Genomic DNA, 20,117 nt, shown 5'->3' with positions numbered 1-20,117 from the left:
AAATTAATGCAAATTTGGAAAAAAAAAAAATTGTAAATTTAACGCAAAGCCACCAGTTTTTGAACAGCTGTCACGTGATAATTGACCTTAATCTTAAGTTCTTAACCCCCCCCAACTCTTTTCTATTTCAGTAAAATTGAAGAATTTTGCGTTTTCTTTAATATTCACCATTTTTTTTCGTTTTCAGCAAAACGCAAACTTGATACAAACATTAACTAAAAATTAGTGTAGGATCTTGATCCTCGATTTACAAGTTTCGGAGAACACTTTTTAAAAAAAAATTAATTCATGACTCTTGATAGTGTATTGGGCATTTTCTTAAAGACATGTTTGGTATATTGGACTAGATTAAAATTTAATGCGTAATATATCATAACAAGTCACGGAGAACACATCATATTGTTTTTGTCTCGAGAGTAAATATCGTAAGCATGTCGTTTATAAATTCATCATTTAGATGACATACCGTACAATATATGAAACATGCATACTAGATGCATTGGAACAGGCTACAAGACTTGTATAATATATCGCTTATTTTTTTTCATTTTTTTAAATGACATGTTGTATTATTAACTAATTGAATTATTCAAATAAAAATAATTTATGTTTAATTATTTTTTTCCTTTTTTATAAACGTATAGGAACAATTGTAAGCATTTTATGTATAAGAACAAATTAGCGATTATTATATCATCAAACATATTATTAAATTATTTATTTAATAAAATCATTTTTATTTACGTTTATTTCTAATTAAATATTTAACGTTCAAATTGTTAGTTAATAAAAAAATAAATATCTAAATTCGAGTTATAACATTTTTTATAATAAAAAAATTATTTAATATTATTTTAAACGTATAAAGGTTATCCTCGCGGGTGAAGATGGGAAAATACTTTTATGGTTATCACACGGAAGCTCGAAAGCGCGGGTGCAGGATAAAAGAGTGGGGCATGGGATTAAATTAAAGTTTATTAAAATAATTCAGTCCTAATATTTTTCTTTTTTTTTCCACTGTCGAGCAAACGCAATCTAGTAATCGACGTGGGTGACATTTCAGATCGATCTTATCTTCATTTTTTTTTTCTTTTTACAATTAATGATCTTATCTACTTGAATCATGATATTTAAATGGGCGGCCTCCGGGCTCCGACGTACAGAAATTTCTGCGCTGCCGAATTTTGTATTTTGGCATCATTTGAGTACGGAGATAGATTAAACGTGCAAAGGGAATAAATTCCTTTTCCTTGTGGCATTTACACCCAGCAGCAAAGCAACCAATTTACCTCGACACAGCCACTAAATACACAAGAATTCATTCGGATACTGTAAGGGGTTGTTTTGTTGGTTTGCCAAGCGTTAAGGTTAAAAAGTTTCCACCAATGAACCTTTGGTCCAGTAGGAGAATATTTGCACTTAGAATAATGAGTGTAAGAGTTTGAGCCTCCATAAAAATATTTATGGGGCTTATTTACAATCATTCCTCAATTATTAAATAATTGAGTAAAATCAGTCTATTTCTCACGAAATGTGAGTAGAGTGGACAATTCTCAAATATTTAAGAGGGTTTAAAGAATTTAGACAGCGCTTCAAAGGAGTACATACCACGAAAAATGTCTCAATTATAAAATCTATTTATAAATATTAATTATAATATCTACAATTATATATAACAATATTAAAAAAAAAAGTTAAAAAGTTTCCCCATAAGACTGCGGAAGTATTGTTATTTGGCTTCTATATAATGACCGCAGAGTTTTGACAGCTGGCTCGTCCGTTATACATTTGTTTTGCCTCTTTCCTATTTGGCCATTAAAGGGCATAGAATCGTCCCATAATTTTTTGTGACATAAAACTGTTCATGTGCTAATAATTTATATATTATTTTAATAATTTTTAACTTAATTTTATATTAAATTATAATTTTTTTATATTAATTTTTATTTTTATTTTGTTATTTTGTTATTTTAGATACAATATGAGATTAAAAAAGAATTAAATTGAAATATTTAAAAAAAATTTACGAATAAAAAAAGGAATAAATAATTTAATTAAAATAAATTAAGGAAAATGTAATTTAATTAATCATCGTGCATTCACGTGGGAGCATTAAAGAATTAATTGACAATTTAAATGGCAAGCGTGTGGTGGGCTTAATGTTGGCGGCTTGGCTTGATTTGTTTTAAATCCTTTTGAGTTAAGGATTTGAGGCCAAGCATTACCATATAAAAAGGGGCGGTCAGCATTATTAAAAGAGAAGGCCACCGATTGAAGCATTAAAAAGACACGAGCAGAACCGAATAAAAAGGAGAAGCCGACAGAAAAAGAAGAGAAACAACAGCCGCATGAGAGCAAGCGAGGCTGATTGATAAACAAGAATCTAAGACCAATGCAACTATAACTGATAGAGTGGGGTAGTAATAGACTAATAGGGTAGTGATATTTGAACCAAAAATATTACTGAAAAATTACAAATTACAAATTAAGTGATAAATTTGCGTTCAATCTTACATTTGGCATCAGTATAAGAAAATTACAAAGTAGGTAGGTTAGTGAATTGACAATAGCAACCAAAAAAAAATTAATAATTGTAATAGATGAGATGATGTTCTGTAGAAGACAAATTAATAAATAAATTAAATATTTAAAAGGTGATATCACATTTGCTGCTTACTATTTAAACAGTTACAGTTTTTAAAGATATTTAAAGACTTGCTTTAATAAGACCCTTACATGCTATCCAATAAAAACATGTTTGTAATATCATTATGTGGGGTCCGGCTACGGTGCAACGGTGATACGCTATCACCATTGCATCCAGCCGTTGGATCCATGTGGATGAATGGATCCAGTGGGATCCAACGGCTGGGTGCAACAGTGATACCGTATCACCATTGCACCGTAGTTTTCTCCCATTATGTGTCCTGAATTTACTTCTTCTTCTTTTTATTATTATTATTTCTATTACTATGATCATCACTAATACTTTCAACAGTATGAAAAATTCAAATAAAATCAGAACTAAAAATTTTCAATAATGATAAAATTACATTTTGTTATTTTCGTATTTATTATTATTATTATTTTTGTGTCCGTAGAAATAAGAGCAAACCTCAGTATAATCCCTATTCACAAGTCCTGCGATGCAACAAATTTACATCAATCTAATTTATTAATGAATTAAAGGCAAAATGACAATTGAACCCTTAATGTTTAAAAATAAGGGGACAAAAAACCGCTAAACATTATTTCAAAAGACATAGAGACCCTTATAGGTTAGTAAACTAAATTCCGTTTGTTAGGATGGAATATTCCCATTCTAGTGTAAAATGACTTGTTTACCTCCTCATCATTCAATAAAAAAGGTTAATTTTTGACTTACTACAAATGACGATTGGTACAATTTTTTTCATTTATTTAATATAATATTTATTGAATAAAAGGCACATACATAATGATAATAATTATTAGATTTAATATTTACCAAAGTTAACATACATATTAATATAAAAACAATTAACTTAAAATAAGTTTCTTTCAACGTCCTTCTTCTCTCCTCCCTTTCTTGTGGAGAGGGATAAAACAATCAATGTTTTTTCATTTCTATGTTAATTATTAGATGTATTTCTATTTGTTTTTATCTCATCATGAGAGTTTTATTTTTGAGAAATTTTCCATCGACCACATATTTTTTAGTTGATTTCCACTAGAAGTTACATTTTCTTGCACTTTTCCACTTCTGTTTGCATTCTTTTATAACCTTGCTGATGTCATAGGGATAAAATTATCATTTTACTTGCATAGCAAAATTCAATGTCATTTAAACTCAGTAGAAAGAGAAAAAAAAAAGTAAAAATATTCTAGATTAGTTTGTTTAATTTATTATCTAATGTCTAAATTGCAAAGAAAAATTGAAGTAATTTTTTTTTCATTTAATTAGGATGAAATAGTAATTTTACATTAAGAGGGTAAAATAATCATTTTGATAATATTCTGTTAGCTTCTCTCACAGAGTTTAGACGGCAGTAGAAAAATAATATATTTTGTAACTTCAGGTGGAAATCAACTATTAAAAAAAAATACGTGTGTATTTTTTAAAAAGTTTGAAAAAACATGTGGTCGGTTGATAATTTGCTTTTATTTTTACTTAGGTGGCGTTTGTTTTTTTGTCTGAAATCTGAATAAACCTGAATTAGTCTGAATTCTGAATAGGTCTGAATATCTGAATTTAAATAATATATATTTTTTTTCGTCTGAATCTCGAAAAATAAGTATTAAGTTGTTTATTTTTTTCAACTTAAAAAGCTGAAAGTATGTACTTTTACATTTGTATCCTTATTAAATTTGAATGTCAAATAAATAATATATTAAATACCACAATATTTTAACATTTATAAGTAAAACTATATTCAAGTGAATACATAATTATTTTTGAATTTTAATATATAAAATACCATAAATTTCAAATTTTATCATATATAATATAAGAAAGAAAAAATATGGATATTTTTATGTGAGGTAAATATATATAGGTGAGTTTTGGGATAGACATGAAAAATAAATTATAAAACAAGGATATTTTTGACATTAGCAAGTAATTGGCTTAATTCAAATTTCTCCATTAAGTAAAAAGCCAAAAAAATTAGTTTATTTTATTAAGTCAAAATTATCTAAAAAGTCTCATTAAGTTATAAAAACAAACATCTTTAATTAACTTAATTAATTAAGTTAAGTCATTTTAAGTCATTAAGTTAAAAAACAAACGCCACCTTAGTATTATTTATGGGAGTTTTATCTCTTTTTTTATTTTTACTTTGTTAGGATCAATTATTAAATCGAGTATTATCTTTTTATTTGGTTCCTATTTTGTTAAAATTAAATATGGGAGATTTTTCACACTTTTTTGAGTGTTTTTGTTTTAGTCTTTTGCACGTGAATAAGAAACATTACTTTCGTCGTCTATAACTATAGATATAATTAAATCTCGTTTAAGTAGATATTCATTTTCTAGTTGGAGCTCTTCTAAGTTATAAATAACATGCCTTATTGATATAGACAAAAAAAAATCATGTCATGTGTACTTTTAGGATAAAATGTATTAAATTACTTTAAATTTGCTAATAAATTTTTTCAAAATCTTTTCTCTTTTAATAAATGATGTGTCCAAAGCTCAAAGCGGCCTTTCTTCAAAAAAATCAAATCCTATAAAAATATAAATGAGAGTAAGGATAGGATACAATTTTTTTTTTTGGGTTCAATTTCTTTTTTTTTTTTTTTTTTTTTGCGCAAAGTGATAATGTCAATGGTGAAATACAGCAGTTAGTAGCTAAATTAGGAAGTGAATTGAATGAAAAATGTCAATAAATTAGTTGCCTAAGATACCCTTAAGAGTTGTGGCGGCTTGCGTTTGCAAATATCAACGGCTCACCAGGGGCATTACGGTCAGTCAGTCCGTTATATAACAATAGGTTCAGTTCGGTTTAGTAGATAGGGGTCCTGCATTTGCTGGACGGATAGATGAAACTGAAAGTCTCATAGGCAGCAGCAGCGGCAGCAGTTTCCAAAAACCTCATAAAACCCTCTCGAGTTAGCTGTGTTCGAGACCGAGTCAAAGTAGATATGGCGACTCAGTTCCCGGACGATTTCAAGTGTCCGATTTCTCTAGAAATAATGTCCGACCCGGTCATACTCTCCTCTGGCCACACCTTTGACCGAGCGTCAATCCAACGGTGGCTGGACTCCGGTCACCGTACTTGTCCAATTACTAAACTACCCCTCCCTGACCAACCCTCTCTTATCCCCAACCACGCTCTGAGATCTTTAATTTCCAATTTTACCCGCACCCCATTACCGAAACCACAGCTCGAACACGCAAACCCGAACCCACAAACCCTAATCTCCGTGCTCACATCAAAATCTTCCCCTCTCGAGTCCAAACTCGAGTCGCTCACTCAACTCACTAAGCTATCCAAACGCGACTCGGCTTCCCGGAGAAAACTCACTGAATCCGGCGCCGTGTCGGCCGTTTTAAACTGTCTCAAGATCGACTCGGACGGTTTTACCCTACAAGAAAAAGCGCTCTCTTTGCTGCTCAATTTATCCCTTGACGACGATAACAAAGTGGGTCTGGTTGCTGAAGGGGCAGTAAGCCGGGTCGTGGCGGCGTTACGGTTCGGGTCTCCTGATTGCCGGGCTATAGCAGCGACGATAATAACGAGTTTAGCTGTAGTGGAAGTGAACAAAGCAACCATCGGGGATTACCCATATGCGATTAACGCTTTGGTATCCCTATTACAGAACGGGAAGTTGATCAGAGAGAAAAAAGAAGCTGCAACAGCTTTATACGCTTTAACGTCGTTTCCTGAGAACAGGAAGCGGGTAGTGTCTTGCGGAGCGGTGCCAATACTGATGAGACTAGCGGATGCTGGGCTGGAGAGGGCAGTGGAGGTGTTGAGTATTTTAGTGAAATGCAAGGAAGGAAGAGAGGAGATGATGAGAGTAAGTGGGTGTGTGGGAGTGTTTGTCAAAATGTTGAAGACGGGGAGTTCAAGAGCGGTTCAGTGTTCACTTTTTACTTTGAGTTGTTTGTGTTGTTGTAGTCAGCAAATTTGTGGGGATTCAAGAAAAGAAGGGGTTTTGGATATTTGTATGGGGTTGTTGGAGGATGACAATGAGAAGGTTAGGAGAAATGCCAATAATTTGATTCAGACTCTAAGTGGAAATCCATCTATGCAGTGACAGTGATGGCGAAACCAGTCGCGGTAAGTTCCTTTTTGTGGGTTATATTTTGGTGGATGCCTGGACGGATAGTTGTTCATGTAAAAAAAAAAAATTGTTTTTTCTTTCTTTTTTTATGTTGTACATCGGAATAAAGGTGGCATTGAGAGCTTGCTCTCTGGTTAATAGATGTTTCAGTGTAGAAAGTATCACATTTTATCTGAATTGTAATTGGAAATTGGCTTCTTGGTAAAGCAATCCTTTCCTCCAATCAATTTTTTGTGTCTATTTTTTGTTGGCAAACTTCTTCTCGCTTAAGGTATTAAATGAAAGTCACTGCAGGAAAAAATAAATAAATAAAAATTCCATCTGGACAAGATGATCTGTTTTGAACACAGAAAGCCCGGGATCTTCTTTTTGACAAATGATTTGGTTGGTAGTTTGGATGGTTAGTTATCAACTGATAAGCTATTTAATTGAAGTGATCACAGAAAAAAGCAAAATTTTAAATTTCTTCTGGACAATATGATCTATTTAGGATGTGCAAAACATGGGATCTTCGTTTCCACAGATGATTGATTGCTGAAGTGGAAGGTGAGCAATGGTGCTTGCTAATTGAATTTCTTACAATCCTTTTGTTCTGTATATTGTTGTGGCCTGAACGTCATGCCTTATCGCTTGCACAATGTTCTTTAGTCTATTAATCGTGGTAGATCTCCATTACTATTTACTTAATTATACACTTGAAGTTGAGTTGAATTCTTCATGCCTAGCTTTTGACATGCTGCTCACTTTAGATAGCTGCTCAGTGCTTGAAATAAAACAGTACTAACACTTGCCTTTTTTTGTCATGGAAGGAATATGGGGTGAAAATGATCTTTGTTTGCATGTTGTGGCATGATTTCAATGGATCTGCAATTGAAGTCTGAGAACAAGTACGAATTGGATGATTCAGTTCATATAGTTCTGTTAAATTTGTCTCAGATGATACCCTTTGCTTGGATTCCATAGGTTTATGTGATTTGCTATTTTTTCAACCAGGCAGAATATCCTTCTACCATTAGAGGTTGTTGGTTCGATACTTTGATTTAAATTGAGAAAAGGGCATGCCGGTTTTATGATTCCTTGAGGGTTGTGGTATTTTAAAAATGCATGGATGTGGATTTAGACTATTGATGGGAAGAGCAACTATTTATAGAAGCCCATGGCCATGGATGTGGTATTTTAAAAATGCATGGTTATGACTTGCTAGTTTAGTGACAGTATTTTGAGAAAAATGTGGAGACTGGGAAGCTTTTGGGTCGTATCTAATTTGACTTGGTAAAATTATGATACTTATTTTGTTGATAATTTTTATTTAGGGTTTCCCTGAAATTTGAGGTTTTCATTTGTTGATTTTGGCTTTTGGCTTAAGGATATGTTATTTATGTCTTGGGTATTTTTAAGATTCGAGGTTTTGTATTTCAAGTCATGAGGTTAATGTATTTGTTGTGATAATTCTCCAATTTACTTCCCTTAGGCTGTGATTGGTGTCTCATTAACCTTGTACTTGTGCGTCTCTCTGCTGTATTCAGCTTGCTTGTATAGTTGTAATTCTCTACCCATGTATATGAAAGGATGTCGGTTTGATAATGATAGATGTATGCAAATTAAATGTTGAAATTATGTTGCTAAGCTGGAAAAGTGTCTTATGATTTATTATTATTACTTTTATTTGAAAAGAAAGTCCTTGTTTGGTTGGTAATTGCAATGCAATCTGATAGGTTGTTTCTGGTTAGATTTTCCGGTGATAGAAAAAGTGATTAAATCTATTTGAATTATTTATTGAAATCGGGTAAGATGCCTCTGGTTGCCAAACTAGACTCGTTTGTTGTTTCCTTTTTTTTTTTTCCGAATGAATTAAAAAATTGATAATTCTATCCTTAGCTGCCTGCCGACTAATAGTCCAATACCTGTAATATAACGATATTATGGACAATAACGTTGTTCATTATGTAATATATTTCAGTGCCGGTTCTTCCTAGCCTTGTTTGTGATTTGACTGACTGATAATTCTATCCATTGGCTACGTATTGAAATGAATTCTGATAATTGAAATGAATTCTGATACACCAATTAATAATTGAAATGAATTAAATAAGTGAGAATTAATAAAAATATACATGACAACATCAACAATAATATATGACGAAAAAAGAAAAGATAACAACAATAATAATAATCATCATCATATTGGCAAAGTGATGCCGTTTCCTGCATGCGAGATCAATGGCATGTAGCTGCTTCCATTCAAGATCAGCTGGCGACACGTTAGCGTCTGCTATTTCCAGCAATGAAAGGTGTCGCTGCTGTGATTTTGGGTTGCTGCTGATCTGATGAATTGGAGAAGTTGCCGCTTCGGTGCGCTAACGACGATAGGTGCTATTGCTCGACGCAAGACAGATGGCTGGTCGTCGGCAGCTGGGCGATTGGCAATGGCAGGTGTTATGATACTGGTTCTATTTTGGGTGCTGTTGCCTGGTTCAATAGCATCTTGATTTTTGTTTTATTTATTTATTTATTATTATTATTTTTTTTTTTGCTTTTTATATTTTCACGATTCAATGAGGACAAAGCGGAAATTTAAATATTTGGGTAAGAGTACTTTTGTTAGTACAAGAAATGGGTTCTAATTCTCAGTCGCCTTTGAGAATTATAATTATAGTAATGATTCTCGAAATTATGGACCTCATAAGGATTTTATTATGATTCCAAACCTTTAATTTACAATTAAACGATTTATTCATTTCGATTCCATAAATTCCATACCACTTATTGATATGCAAACACTCCATGAAGCCATTTTACTCTTTCCTAAGAGGGGAGAAAAACTTTTGGGTGGGACGGGCACTGAGGTGGTGCGACCACTTATGGCAGGTCTTATGGGTCTTTTAATGGGATTTACAAATATTTTCTTTTAAATGATAAGAATTTCATTTTATTTAATTTGTAGGTCACATTGATGGGATTCATCTAAATGGTCGGACGCATCATTTTAACAAATTTTAAAATGTAAGGCGTGTCACATTTTTTTAGTGATCATAAAATCACTGAAAAGTGTTTTGAAATTTACCCTTGCTCACAGCCGAAGAGTGAAACCTTAAAATATTCATCCTATGAATTTTATGCAAGAGAAGTTCATATAGAAATAGAAGTGTGTCCTGGTCCTTTTTTAATTGGCTAGGATTTTTTACAAGAATCCTTGTGTTATGTACTAAAAACTGAAGTGATGCTGATGCACTTCGGCTAGCAATGGCATTTGGGAAAAAAATAATAAAAAAATGCGCGTGTTAATAATAAATTAAATAATAGTAATTAAATATCTCTATTTGAACAGTCCTGGTTAAGCAGGTGAACCATGCAGATTGCAGATAAAGGATAAGATTAATAATCAATGATTATGGGGTTTTGCGTACTACGAGTTAATAATGGCCTTTGTCACATAATTTTTAAATGCGTAAACGGGATGCAGCGATTGAGGGTATTGATGCCATCATTCTTTAATTTTGATGCCTCCAGGCCCCCAGGCACCTACGATAAATACCAATGTGCCAACCTTGTGGTAAATATTTCAAGCCAAAAATAGCTTTTAAGTATTCAATGCAATTGGGAAATAAAAAATTTCAAAAAAAAAAAATTACGACCGTAAATTCAACATTTACGATTAAAACTACTGAATTCTCTTCTCTTCCTCTAATTCTTTTTTTGCACTTACTATTTTTGAATTACGGATATCACAGGCGTAAGAACCGGCACAATACTCTGAATTTTACCTCCAAACCTCTCCTTTAACTTTCTGGAAAGAACATGCAACTTCTTACTCAAAACTTGGAAACTTGCCGTTGGAACTATTAATTTCATCATGCCACAACTTGCGATCATGCTACGCTGGCCAGTTTGCGATTGAAAGCTTGTCAATTTCCCTTTTCACTAAATATAAATCATTTACTTTTTTTATTATTTTCATAATATTCAAAAACCTCTAATAAAACCAAAAAGTTTGAAGGAAAAGTGGGATAAATGAGTCATGTCATTTACTTAACAGTTTATCTTAGAAATATAAAATATATATTTTTTATGAAGAAAAATGTTTAAAAATAACAAAAAATACGAGATAAAGATCTTATTATTAATTTTTTACTCACAAAGAAACAATATTTTTATTTTCAGTATTTTAATTTTAATTTATATGATTTATTTAATTATAATAAATATAAATATATTTGAAATACGGTAAAATTATGCTGTCAGGAGGATTATTAACCATTATGAAAATAATAAGGGAATAAGTGGTATATGTTGATTACAGTAGAAGCTAAAATGATAGGATTTTGCACGAGAATCAGACAAAATCAACGCTAATGGAATGCCAAATTTTCTAGACCAATTAGGGAATCACGCAGTTGATACAGATAAAGGATATAAGATAGTAATTAATCATATGAAAATGCGTGAACGGGACGAAATTGAAGGGCATGAATGATTGGTTTAATTAATAGCAGAAGCACGCTTCAAGACCTGAGACACAGAGAGAACAAGAAGTTGAAGGGCATGAATGATTGTTATCTTTTAGAATTTAGATGCATGCCTTGAGACACAGAGAGAACAAGAAGTTTTCCCGCCATGCTTGGCGATCAATATGCCCTACCATTGTCTCCTCATTGCAATATCTTCTTTAAGTCATTATAACAAGATAACTTCAATAAGGTGCAGCCATTTTATAGAACAACTTCAACATAGGGACAAATAATCAATTTTGAAAAGACTTATTGTTAACATCTTTCAGATATAATTCCAAATGATTCTCACGAGAAGATTGATCTTAATTTTGTGATACTAGCAAGTTTAATAAAATCCCTATTGAATGACAAACGTAATTATAACTCTTTAATTAGATTGGCCGGCACATCCTCTCCTTAACTTATAACTATAAAGTAATGGGTTTGAGCCTTTCACTAGCCATGAGAGTTTATGTTATGTATTTCTTTAGACTTTATACATATGTTAATATTTCTTTGGGTTTATTCCTATTTATCTATTTGTAAATTGTGTTGCATATAATATTTCAAAAAAAAATATATCTACTTTCCTTGTTAGATACTTGGCCTTGTTTCTCAACTCCAAAATGCCTCGTGGACATTACTAGAGTTTTAATTGTTCATTTGTGTTCTATATAATAAAGTAGACAGTCAAATGATAAGGAACTGGTGCTTAACAAAAATATGTGATGTGGTTTAGGCGTGAGCATATTCAAGTATTTGAAATTGATCAGTTCAAGAATTTTTTTTTTTTTTTTATTTCAAATTCTGAAAAATGAACCAGTCTGATTCACTTTATATCAATTTATAATCAGTTCTATTATTGACTATTATTGGTTTTCGACCATTTTATTCTATTTTCGACTTTTAATTTTGGTTCTTAAAAACTAAACTAAATAAACCGATCACGGTAGAAAGTGGGGCTCTTTGGATGTTTTTTAAGGCACAAAAGTACTTGAAACGTCAAGAATTAACTTGTTTTTTAATAAATTGTTAGAAATCACTTTTGCAAAATCACCGGATCCTACAATAAATTTTGAAAAGTAAAGAAAAAGTAATTTTTCAAAATCAAATTTTGAGAATCAGTTTTATATTTAATACAATTCCATATAAATCCTCATATATATTATAAAAATTTAAAATTATCCTTACCAAATAGGAAATAAAATAATTAACTTTAAAGATATTATTATTACCAATTATATTGAAATAACAAAATAAAAATATAATTAATAGTATAAAATATTTATTTTAGTTATCAATTATTATATATATATATACACAACAAAAAAGTATTTTATATACATGTTTATAAATTTATAAAATAAGTTTTTTTTCAACTTTATGCCCAATTCAGTAATGTGCATTTTTACAGCACTTGACACTCAAATTTACCAAACACATATGATTGCTTTTATAATTCATAGCATTTTTTAAAATAAATTTAATTAAACGTTTAACTAATTCTTTTCACGGCTGATTATTTATATAGTACAACTAACAACAATATATTTTAAAAACTACAGCTTTACCAAACATTAGATGGTCCAATTTAGTTATGTGTAATTTTGGCCACTCCTAAATTGTTATTAAGATTTGATTATCTCATGATTATTGTTTTCTACATACATATAACTTAGAATATATAATTTGTGATTAAAATTAATGGTTACGAGTAAGACGTTTAAGCAAAAGTTCATAGGATCCACTAACACCAATTCACACGATAAATATAGTTGTTGGGTCCATCTTTATTGGGTTGGGTTGTTAATAGATCAACCACTCAATCAGTCAATCCATTAAAACCTATTCTATAAGGGATTGTATTTCAGCTTAAGGTTAAAAACAATTCACCCATTACCATTAACATTTAAGATTAATAATTTCATAAATTTTATAACTTAAATTATAAATTTTTAAAGAAAAAATAAATTGACTACTTATGTATAGTTAAGACAAAAGCTAAAATTTATGAGTATTTGTTATAAAATCTGTAGCCATTACTGTACATTTGTGCCTTATTATGTAACTCGATTCTCTTTTTATAATTTTTTTCTTAAGATTTTAATCAATGATATTGGTGCCTAGAACTAAATATTTCATTTTTAGATAGTATTTGATAATGTAAAATACGAAAAATATTAATATTTTCTTTTGTTTGATTTTATATTCTTAAAGAGCTTTATTTTACAAATTGTTATTTTTGTTTTAAATAAAAAATATAATACCAAAAATAATGAATTAAATGGCTTGATTTGAGTAACACGATAATAATAAAGAATGAGTTCAGTTTCTCTTTTTCAATCCAATAAGTTAACAAAATGTATTCATATATGTATAATTTAACACGATACGATAAGAGTACCATATGAAACTGCTTAAACATGACCCACTACCTTTGCATGGTTTAACATATCTCCTTAGTCCTCTTTCTAAAATTTTAACCACTTCAATTCTTCAACGGAAAGCCAACCTCCAATAGTCTTCATGATCCTTTGCATCTTCTTGCCACTACAACACTCAAAATTAGCCACCGTTTTGTTATCGGGAAGGGAGTTCCCCTCTCCTGCCAGCATCCTTTAATTTCTTATATTTTTTGTTTTCTATTTTAGTTTTTGTTCAACTCGTAAGCATTTTATCTATGATGATCCTTTTGATGTGACGGCTCTGGTACTCAAGTGGGGAGAATACACTCATATTGGGGACAGTTATATTAACTTTGATGGTAAGGTTTGGAGGTTCCGATGGTCCTGGACTCCTGGGGCAGTGGTATTTATGTATGCTCTCTAATGAAAATTTCTGTAAGTGTGTCTTTGTGATTTTTTCGTTTTGTGTTCCTTTTTTTTTTTTATGAGTTATCTTGTTTTATTTTCCACTTTTTTTTAAAAAAAAATTTAATTGTTTTGCAATGGTTTTAGCTATTCGTATGGGGATTTATTTGGATGATGTTGATTTTAGTCAGACAGTGCCCTTATTTTTTGGCTTATGGTTTACTAGCGAGATTGGTTTTATCTCCATGGATGGTTAAGTAGGATTAATTATGCATGGTGCTAAAACATAATTTTCAGATTGGTATATTTGTAACCGCAGTGAACACTCAAAACTAATTTTTAGTTGTATTATTTTGATTCTTTCGGATGCATAGAAGATTTTCTATCCCATTTTACTCGTAATATTTGAGATCTATAATAATTTCCATTGAAAAAAAAAAAGGTTGCAATTCGCAAATATTTATAGTAATTAACGAACATATTATGACATATTCTTGAAAGAGAAATTGAATATGTGTGCGAATTAGTTTGCTTACGGGGAACCTATGTAACAATGATGCAAATGAATGCTGTTCTGTACATGACCTATTGATTGCATCATTACACATGCTATCTTTCTCATTTGTATATTATTCTACTTGCGACTCTTTCTAACAAAATACTCATGCAATGCAGCTTCATAAATCATAATCAGCGGAAATAAATGCAGTGGTCAAAACAGCGACTCTTTCTAAACGTAAGCTACACCAACTCTCTTAACACAAACAATTTATTCTATGTAAATCAATGCAGTTTTATTGTATTATTTTGTTTTCTGAATTTGTCAATGCAATTTGATCCGGATAAAAACAATCTATTATTTAATAAAAAAGACGATATTTAAATGTTCATCTCGGAATGATAACCAATGGCAATTTGCATAAATAAATTAAGTCAACGATCACGACATCGTAACTGATGACATGATGCATCAGCTTCCGTGTCCAGCCTGTGTCCATAGATTGTGGCTTCTGATTTGCATTATTGTTATATTAAGATATGCTATTTATATTTATTATAAAGGCAAATCCTAAGTTACAATCACTCGCACGAACAATAGTTGTGTGTAAATTTAATTGTTCCGGCCATTTCAAGAATATGTTTTCCAGCCACTTCAAGAATATCGAAAACATAAGTAATTATTATAAAAAAACTTATAATACGTTTACACTATCTTAGGTTGATTTATATTACCTAATTACTTTCTGTTAACTTTATCACTCACGAATAAAGAATCTAAAATAAAAATTTATTGTGCAAGGAGGTTGAAAATTTGTATATAATCTAGATAAACATGCTTTAGTTTAAAATTTGAAATCAACCACCTATTGCTATCAATATTTATATACAAAACTTTTTATTTAAGTAATAATAAATTTACTAATGGAAAATTTTTAATTTATTTTTTTAAGTAAATTGTGACACAAATTTTCAAATAAAGATGTTCTGATGGATTTTGATTTTTGAGTACATGTGGATTTGTAAAGGATCTTTAAACAAGTATACATTGGGTGGGGGGGGGGGAGAATTTAGTTATTTATTAACTAACAATCTAGTGGGCTTTATTTGCTCACATAAAGATTAGATCATAAGAGAATTCAATCACAAAAGTTTCTATATTAAGGATTGTAATTTTGTGGTTCGGTTGGGTGACATCGAATCCTATATTCTTTATAGTTTTTCTTTATTTTTAATGCATTTCATTTTTATTCGAAAAAGAAAAATCTAGCCTAATATAAAATTTTGAAATCAACCCTTTATAGTATGTAAATATGTAAAAGATCATACTAATTATAAATATAATAAGAGTAATGCTACACATCCCAAATTTTTTATCCCAAAAAATTTGGGATGTGTAGCACTACTGATATAATAATACATATTATGGTTGAGAATTTTTTCATTTTTTTTTTTACCTTAAATTAAGAAAAAAATCTAGCGGTTAATTTCATACAATCTAATCGTTAAAATTCATTGTGTTCTTGCATAATTAGTTCAATTTAACATCATCTTAATATGACATAATTGATTCATAAGATCTAATATGTGTGTTATATAAATAATGCCTTCTCTGCCGGAATTATTTAAGAAAGAAAATTCTAAAATGATATGTCATGTACAATTATTTTTCATAATCTTTAGAACAATTGATTTGATTATTTCATAGTTCAGGTGATGATTATAATAATCTCACTATGATCATATTTTTCTTTATTAAGATGATTTTAGGATGAGTATCAGTAGCGTCTTTATGGGAAAAAAAAAACAAAATCTTTTGATTCAAATTTTCTTCCCTTAAATTGCATCGCAAATTCATATAAGGTTGAAATTTTTAATAACTACAACCCATCTACAAAGAGAAATAAGGAATTCTAATCTCAAATTTTGATTAGGATGACGATGATGATGTGTATGACATCAACGCCCGAAATTGCACGTTAATTAAAGAAATAATTAAGAAAAGAAAATGACTCCACTAATGATGCAATCAGCCAGCCGTTAACACTACACACCAAGAAGCTTAACAAACAACTAAAGATGGCACTATAAATAAAGGGTCCCCTCCACTTCATTTTTCCTTACATCATCTACGTATCATTCACTTTTCACGTTCTTGCTTCAAAGTTTACAACAAATTTACACAGAGAAAGTGAAAAAGGCTCGGAATCCATGGCCGCCAAAGTCTATATTGTGTTAGCATTGCTCTTTTTCCTATTTTCAGTTTCTTGTTTCTATTAATAATTCACCGAATTTCTCTTTATTTGCAATACTTTAGAGATCATATTTTGTCAGTTTTGTATCATTTAGTGCAGTACTATTTAAAAAGCAACTGGGCTATTTGTGATTTGAGTTTATTTATTTACATGATTGTTAAGTTGGTTTGCCATGTATCAATTAGCATGTTTTTAAGTACTAAATCATCTTGATCCTTGTATTAATCCTGTGGTTTACTGTAATTTTACTTTTTTTTTTTTTTAATTTTCAGGTATTGCTCTGTTCTCGTTTCATAATTCTCCAATTTTTCATTTTTATTTTGTTGATTTTGATAGCTTCTATGTTTTTTTTTCATAAGAATTCAACTTAACTTTATTTCATATCTTTGAATACATTAGGTGTAGGCTGATCAAAATGTAGATGATATTTTCAGTTTTAAAAGGGTTTTTGTGTTTTCTTTTGACGGAACTTTTTATCCTGAAATCTTTTTCTGGAAAACTTCTTTAAGGTTCCAGTTTATAATGGTGGCCCTTTCATCAACAAATAAATTGAGGATTAAAAAAAAAGGGAGAATATTTTATGCCTGGATACAATGAGGCATTGATTCAATGATATGGAAATAAGAGAGAATAGAAACCATAGAAATTCATTAGTTTGAAACTTTAATGTCCCTGCCTGGCAAGTAATATCTTGAACTTGTGGTCTATTTACCTGCTACGTTTGTTTGATTTGATTTTAATTTTTGCACTCACCTGTTGAAAGAGGCCCTGTCTTTGAGTTTTTGTATTACATGTGTGAATCCAAGTCCATGATTTTCTGGGTTTGCTGATGAGATATTTCTACGTAGTTGTAAAATTTATGTTACCACGTGTACGAGTAGTTATAAAAACATATGAGAGAAGGGCTATAATCGAAAAGCTGTTATGATTTCTGCTATCAATTTTTTCTTCAAACCCCGAAAAAGCGATTGTGAAACGCAGTCTATCTTTTGACAAAATAATAATGGAGAGTGAAATGCTAGCTACCTCAAAGCTTTTTAGAGAAGGCGGTCCCATTGTTCATCATTGTGGAGTCTAGTTCAATTGTATAAGATTTTGTACTATTATGCCTTTCATTTTCACGGCATTCATTGCTTGAGGATATGGATAATTTCTTTTATTTTACTTTTGGATTTCAAAAATGAAACTTGTATTAAATTGGCTTTATATGGTATATCTCTTGGAAGTAAACATGTACCGAAAAATGGCCAGTCAATGTGTATCCATATAAAGCTTAGCTCTGAATTGTGTGTAAGAGTTCAATTCATAGTCAAATAGTGATGTCAAAACATTGGGTGTCTGGTACAGTTACTATTCCATGTATGGACATGTTGAGAAGCTGGCTGAAGAGATACAGAAAGGAGCTGCATCTGTTGAAGGAGTGGAAGCAAAACTATGGCAGGTTTGTGATTGTCATTCCATAAGTACCTTCTTGCAACAGGCTGAAATATATGGTGGCTGCCGTTGAATGAAGGCATCTATCACTTTCAGTTTCCTAGATTTAGATTGACCAGAGACGCAGAACACTTTAACTTTGTTTTTTGAGTACATCTTGTTTGACTGAGGAAACAGCGGTGCGTTTTACATTCATTAATTGATAATTTTGAGGTTGGAATTATTATTTTATTCATTTTTTAATAGCTTGCACGAGTGCTTGACCAGGGGAGGCTTAACGCTTCAACAATAGAGATAAGATCGTTTTAACAATCCAAAAGCCAACTGATAAGGTTTTCTTGACAAAGTAGCTATCAGCGGCTAATTGTAGTTGACTAAATCTGCACACATGTTGTTAAAATGTACTACCAATCTTGCAAATTAATATGATGAACTCCTTTAACGATTACCAGCCGTCATGAATCTGGTTTAATTTCCATCCTTCTAATATAAGCGGGGGATGGAGATATGTGATGCATAGTTGATCATTGCAGGTACCTGAAACACTATCAGAAGATGTTCTTGGAAAGATGGGTGCTGGACCAAAGAGTGATGTACCTACCATTACACCTAATGAGCTTGCAGAGGCTGATGGGATTCTTCTTGGCTTCCCCACTAGATTTGGAATGATGGCTGCTCAATTCAAGGCGTTTCTGGATGCAACTGGAGGTCTATGGAGATCACAACAGCTTGCCGGCAAACCTGCTGGAATTTTCTACAGCACTGGATCTCAAGGTGGTGGACAAGAGACTACCCCGTGAGTTTCCTATACTGTTTGTTATTTATGGAGAGATTGCAGAAATAGAAAAGGAAATCCTGCATTAACAGTTTTTTTTCCTCACCTTGCTTATAGCTTTATTAATTGGAAATTTATGCAGCTTGACAGCCATTACTCAGCTGGTTCACCATGGAATGATCTTCGTGCCCATTGGATACACATTTGGAGCTGGCATGTCTGAGATGGAGAAAGTCAAGGGTGGTAGCCCCTATGGTGCTGGAACTTTTGCTGGGGATGGCTCGAGACAGCCTTCAGAGCTTGAACTAGCGCAAGCTTTTCACCAGGGAAAGTACTTTGCTGGTATTACAAAGAAGCTCAAGGGATCTGCTTAGGCGTCATTGACAATACCAACTCTGCAGTTGCAATTCACTTTGTCTTGTTTCACAGCTGCAGTCACCATTCTCCAACTTCCTTTTTCTTGTACTGAAAATAATATTTGCTTCTCGTATTAGTTTTCACAAAACTCTCTCTTTCCTCATAAATAAAATGGTGCTAAACCAGTTGTGCGAGTCATTTTAAGATCTATTTTTTCACATATATTAACAATTTTAAATTCGATTTCTGCTAAATTTGACATATATCTGCTAAATTTAAACATTTTTTTTTACAATTGGGTCGTATAATTAATAGGCTTTCTGAATTCTTTATTGGAAAGGGAAATTCTGGTCACACCTTCAAAACCTTTTTCACAAGTGGGGTGCGCCAAATATTTGGAAGAGTAATGTTATGATTACTCTCTTTGAATACTTAATTGAGATACTTACAGATGTAACATCTTATTTATTATTTATTGAGTAGAAATAGATTAATAATTAATAATAAAATAAATTAATATTATATACATGGCATTAAATAATTAAGAAAAATTATCACTGCACCACATTTTTTTTGCCTTATGTTCATTCAACCATCAAAAAATTCTAACATGTTCTCTACACCACATTTTTTAAAAAATTTGTATCAACTAGCCACTTTTTAACTAACACCGTTAAATAATTTAAATGAAATGATAATTTTACCCTTAAATAAATTAAAAGACCATTTT

The 20,117-nt window shown here is 31.2% G+C and overlaps 2 protein-coding genes across 3 annotated transcripts; both read left to right on the top strand.

The window, feature by feature from the left end:
- Positions 1 to 5,444: 5,444 nt before the first annotated feature.
- On the top strand, positions 5,445 to 6,995 carry LOC18052399 (U-box domain-containing protein 8). The gene has a single exon (XM_006449102.2). The coding sequence runs from the start codon at positions 5,623 to 5,625 to the stop codon at positions 6,739 to 6,741; it is 1,119 nt and encodes a 372-aa protein (XP_006449165.1). The 5' UTR covers positions 5,445 to 5,622; the 3' UTR covers positions 6,742 to 6,995.
- Positions 6,996 to 16,687: 9,692 nt separating this feature from the next.
- Positions 16,688 to 19,595, top strand: LOC18051788 (probable NAD(P)H dehydrogenase (quinone) FQR1-like 1). Of its 2 annotated transcripts, XM_006449101.2 has the most exons (4): positions 16,688 to 16,800; positions 18,169 to 18,262; positions 18,789 to 19,051; positions 19,173 to 19,595. In XM_006449101.2, the coding sequence occupies exons 1-4, from the start codon at positions 16,778 to 16,780 to the stop codon at positions 19,402 to 19,404; spliced, it is 612 nt and encodes a 203-aa protein (XP_006449164.1). In that variant the 5' UTR covers positions 16,688 to 16,777; the 3' UTR covers positions 19,405 to 19,595. The 2 variants fall into 2 exon arrangements, with proteins under 2 accessions (XP_006449164.1, XP_024046979.1); XM_024191211.1 differs by lacking the exons at positions 16,688 to 16,800; positions 18,169 to 18,262 and adding an exon at positions 18,269 to 18,434.
- The last annotated feature ends 522 nt before the right edge of the window (positions 19,596 to 20,117 follow it).

Source organism: Citrus clementina, unplaced genomic scaffold, assembly GCF_000493195.1.
Source record: "Citrus clementina cultivar Clemenules unplaced genomic scaffold, Citrus_clementina_v1.0 scaffold_2, whole genome shotgun sequence".
In the NCBI taxonomy this organism is placed as follows: Eukaryota; Viridiplantae; Streptophyta; class Magnoliopsida; order Sapindales; family Rutaceae; genus Citrus; species Citrus x clementina.
The sequence above is the reverse complement of the archived record's forward strand: the minus strand, read 5'-3'. Positions and strand labels throughout refer to the sequence as shown.

What these genes read in the sequence shown, in the direction of transcription:
- LOC18052399 (XM_006449102.2), top strand. Translation starts at nt 5,623, where the DNA reads ATGGCGACTCAGTTCCCGGACGATTTCAAGTGTCCGATTTCTCTAGAA.
- LOC18051788 (XM_006449101.2), top strand. Translation starts at nt 16,778, where the DNA reads ATGGCCGCCAAAGTCTATATTGT. An exon ending in GCCGCCAAAGTCTATATTGT is followed by an intron (nt 16,801 to 18,168) that starts GTTAGCATTGCT and finishes TGTCTGGTACAG; the next exon opens with TTACTATTCCATGTATGGAC. An exon ending in GGTGGACAAGAGACTACCCC is followed by an intron (nt 19,052 to 19,172) that starts GTGAGTTTCCTA and finishes AAATTTATGCAG; the next exon opens with CTTGACAGCCATTACTCAGC.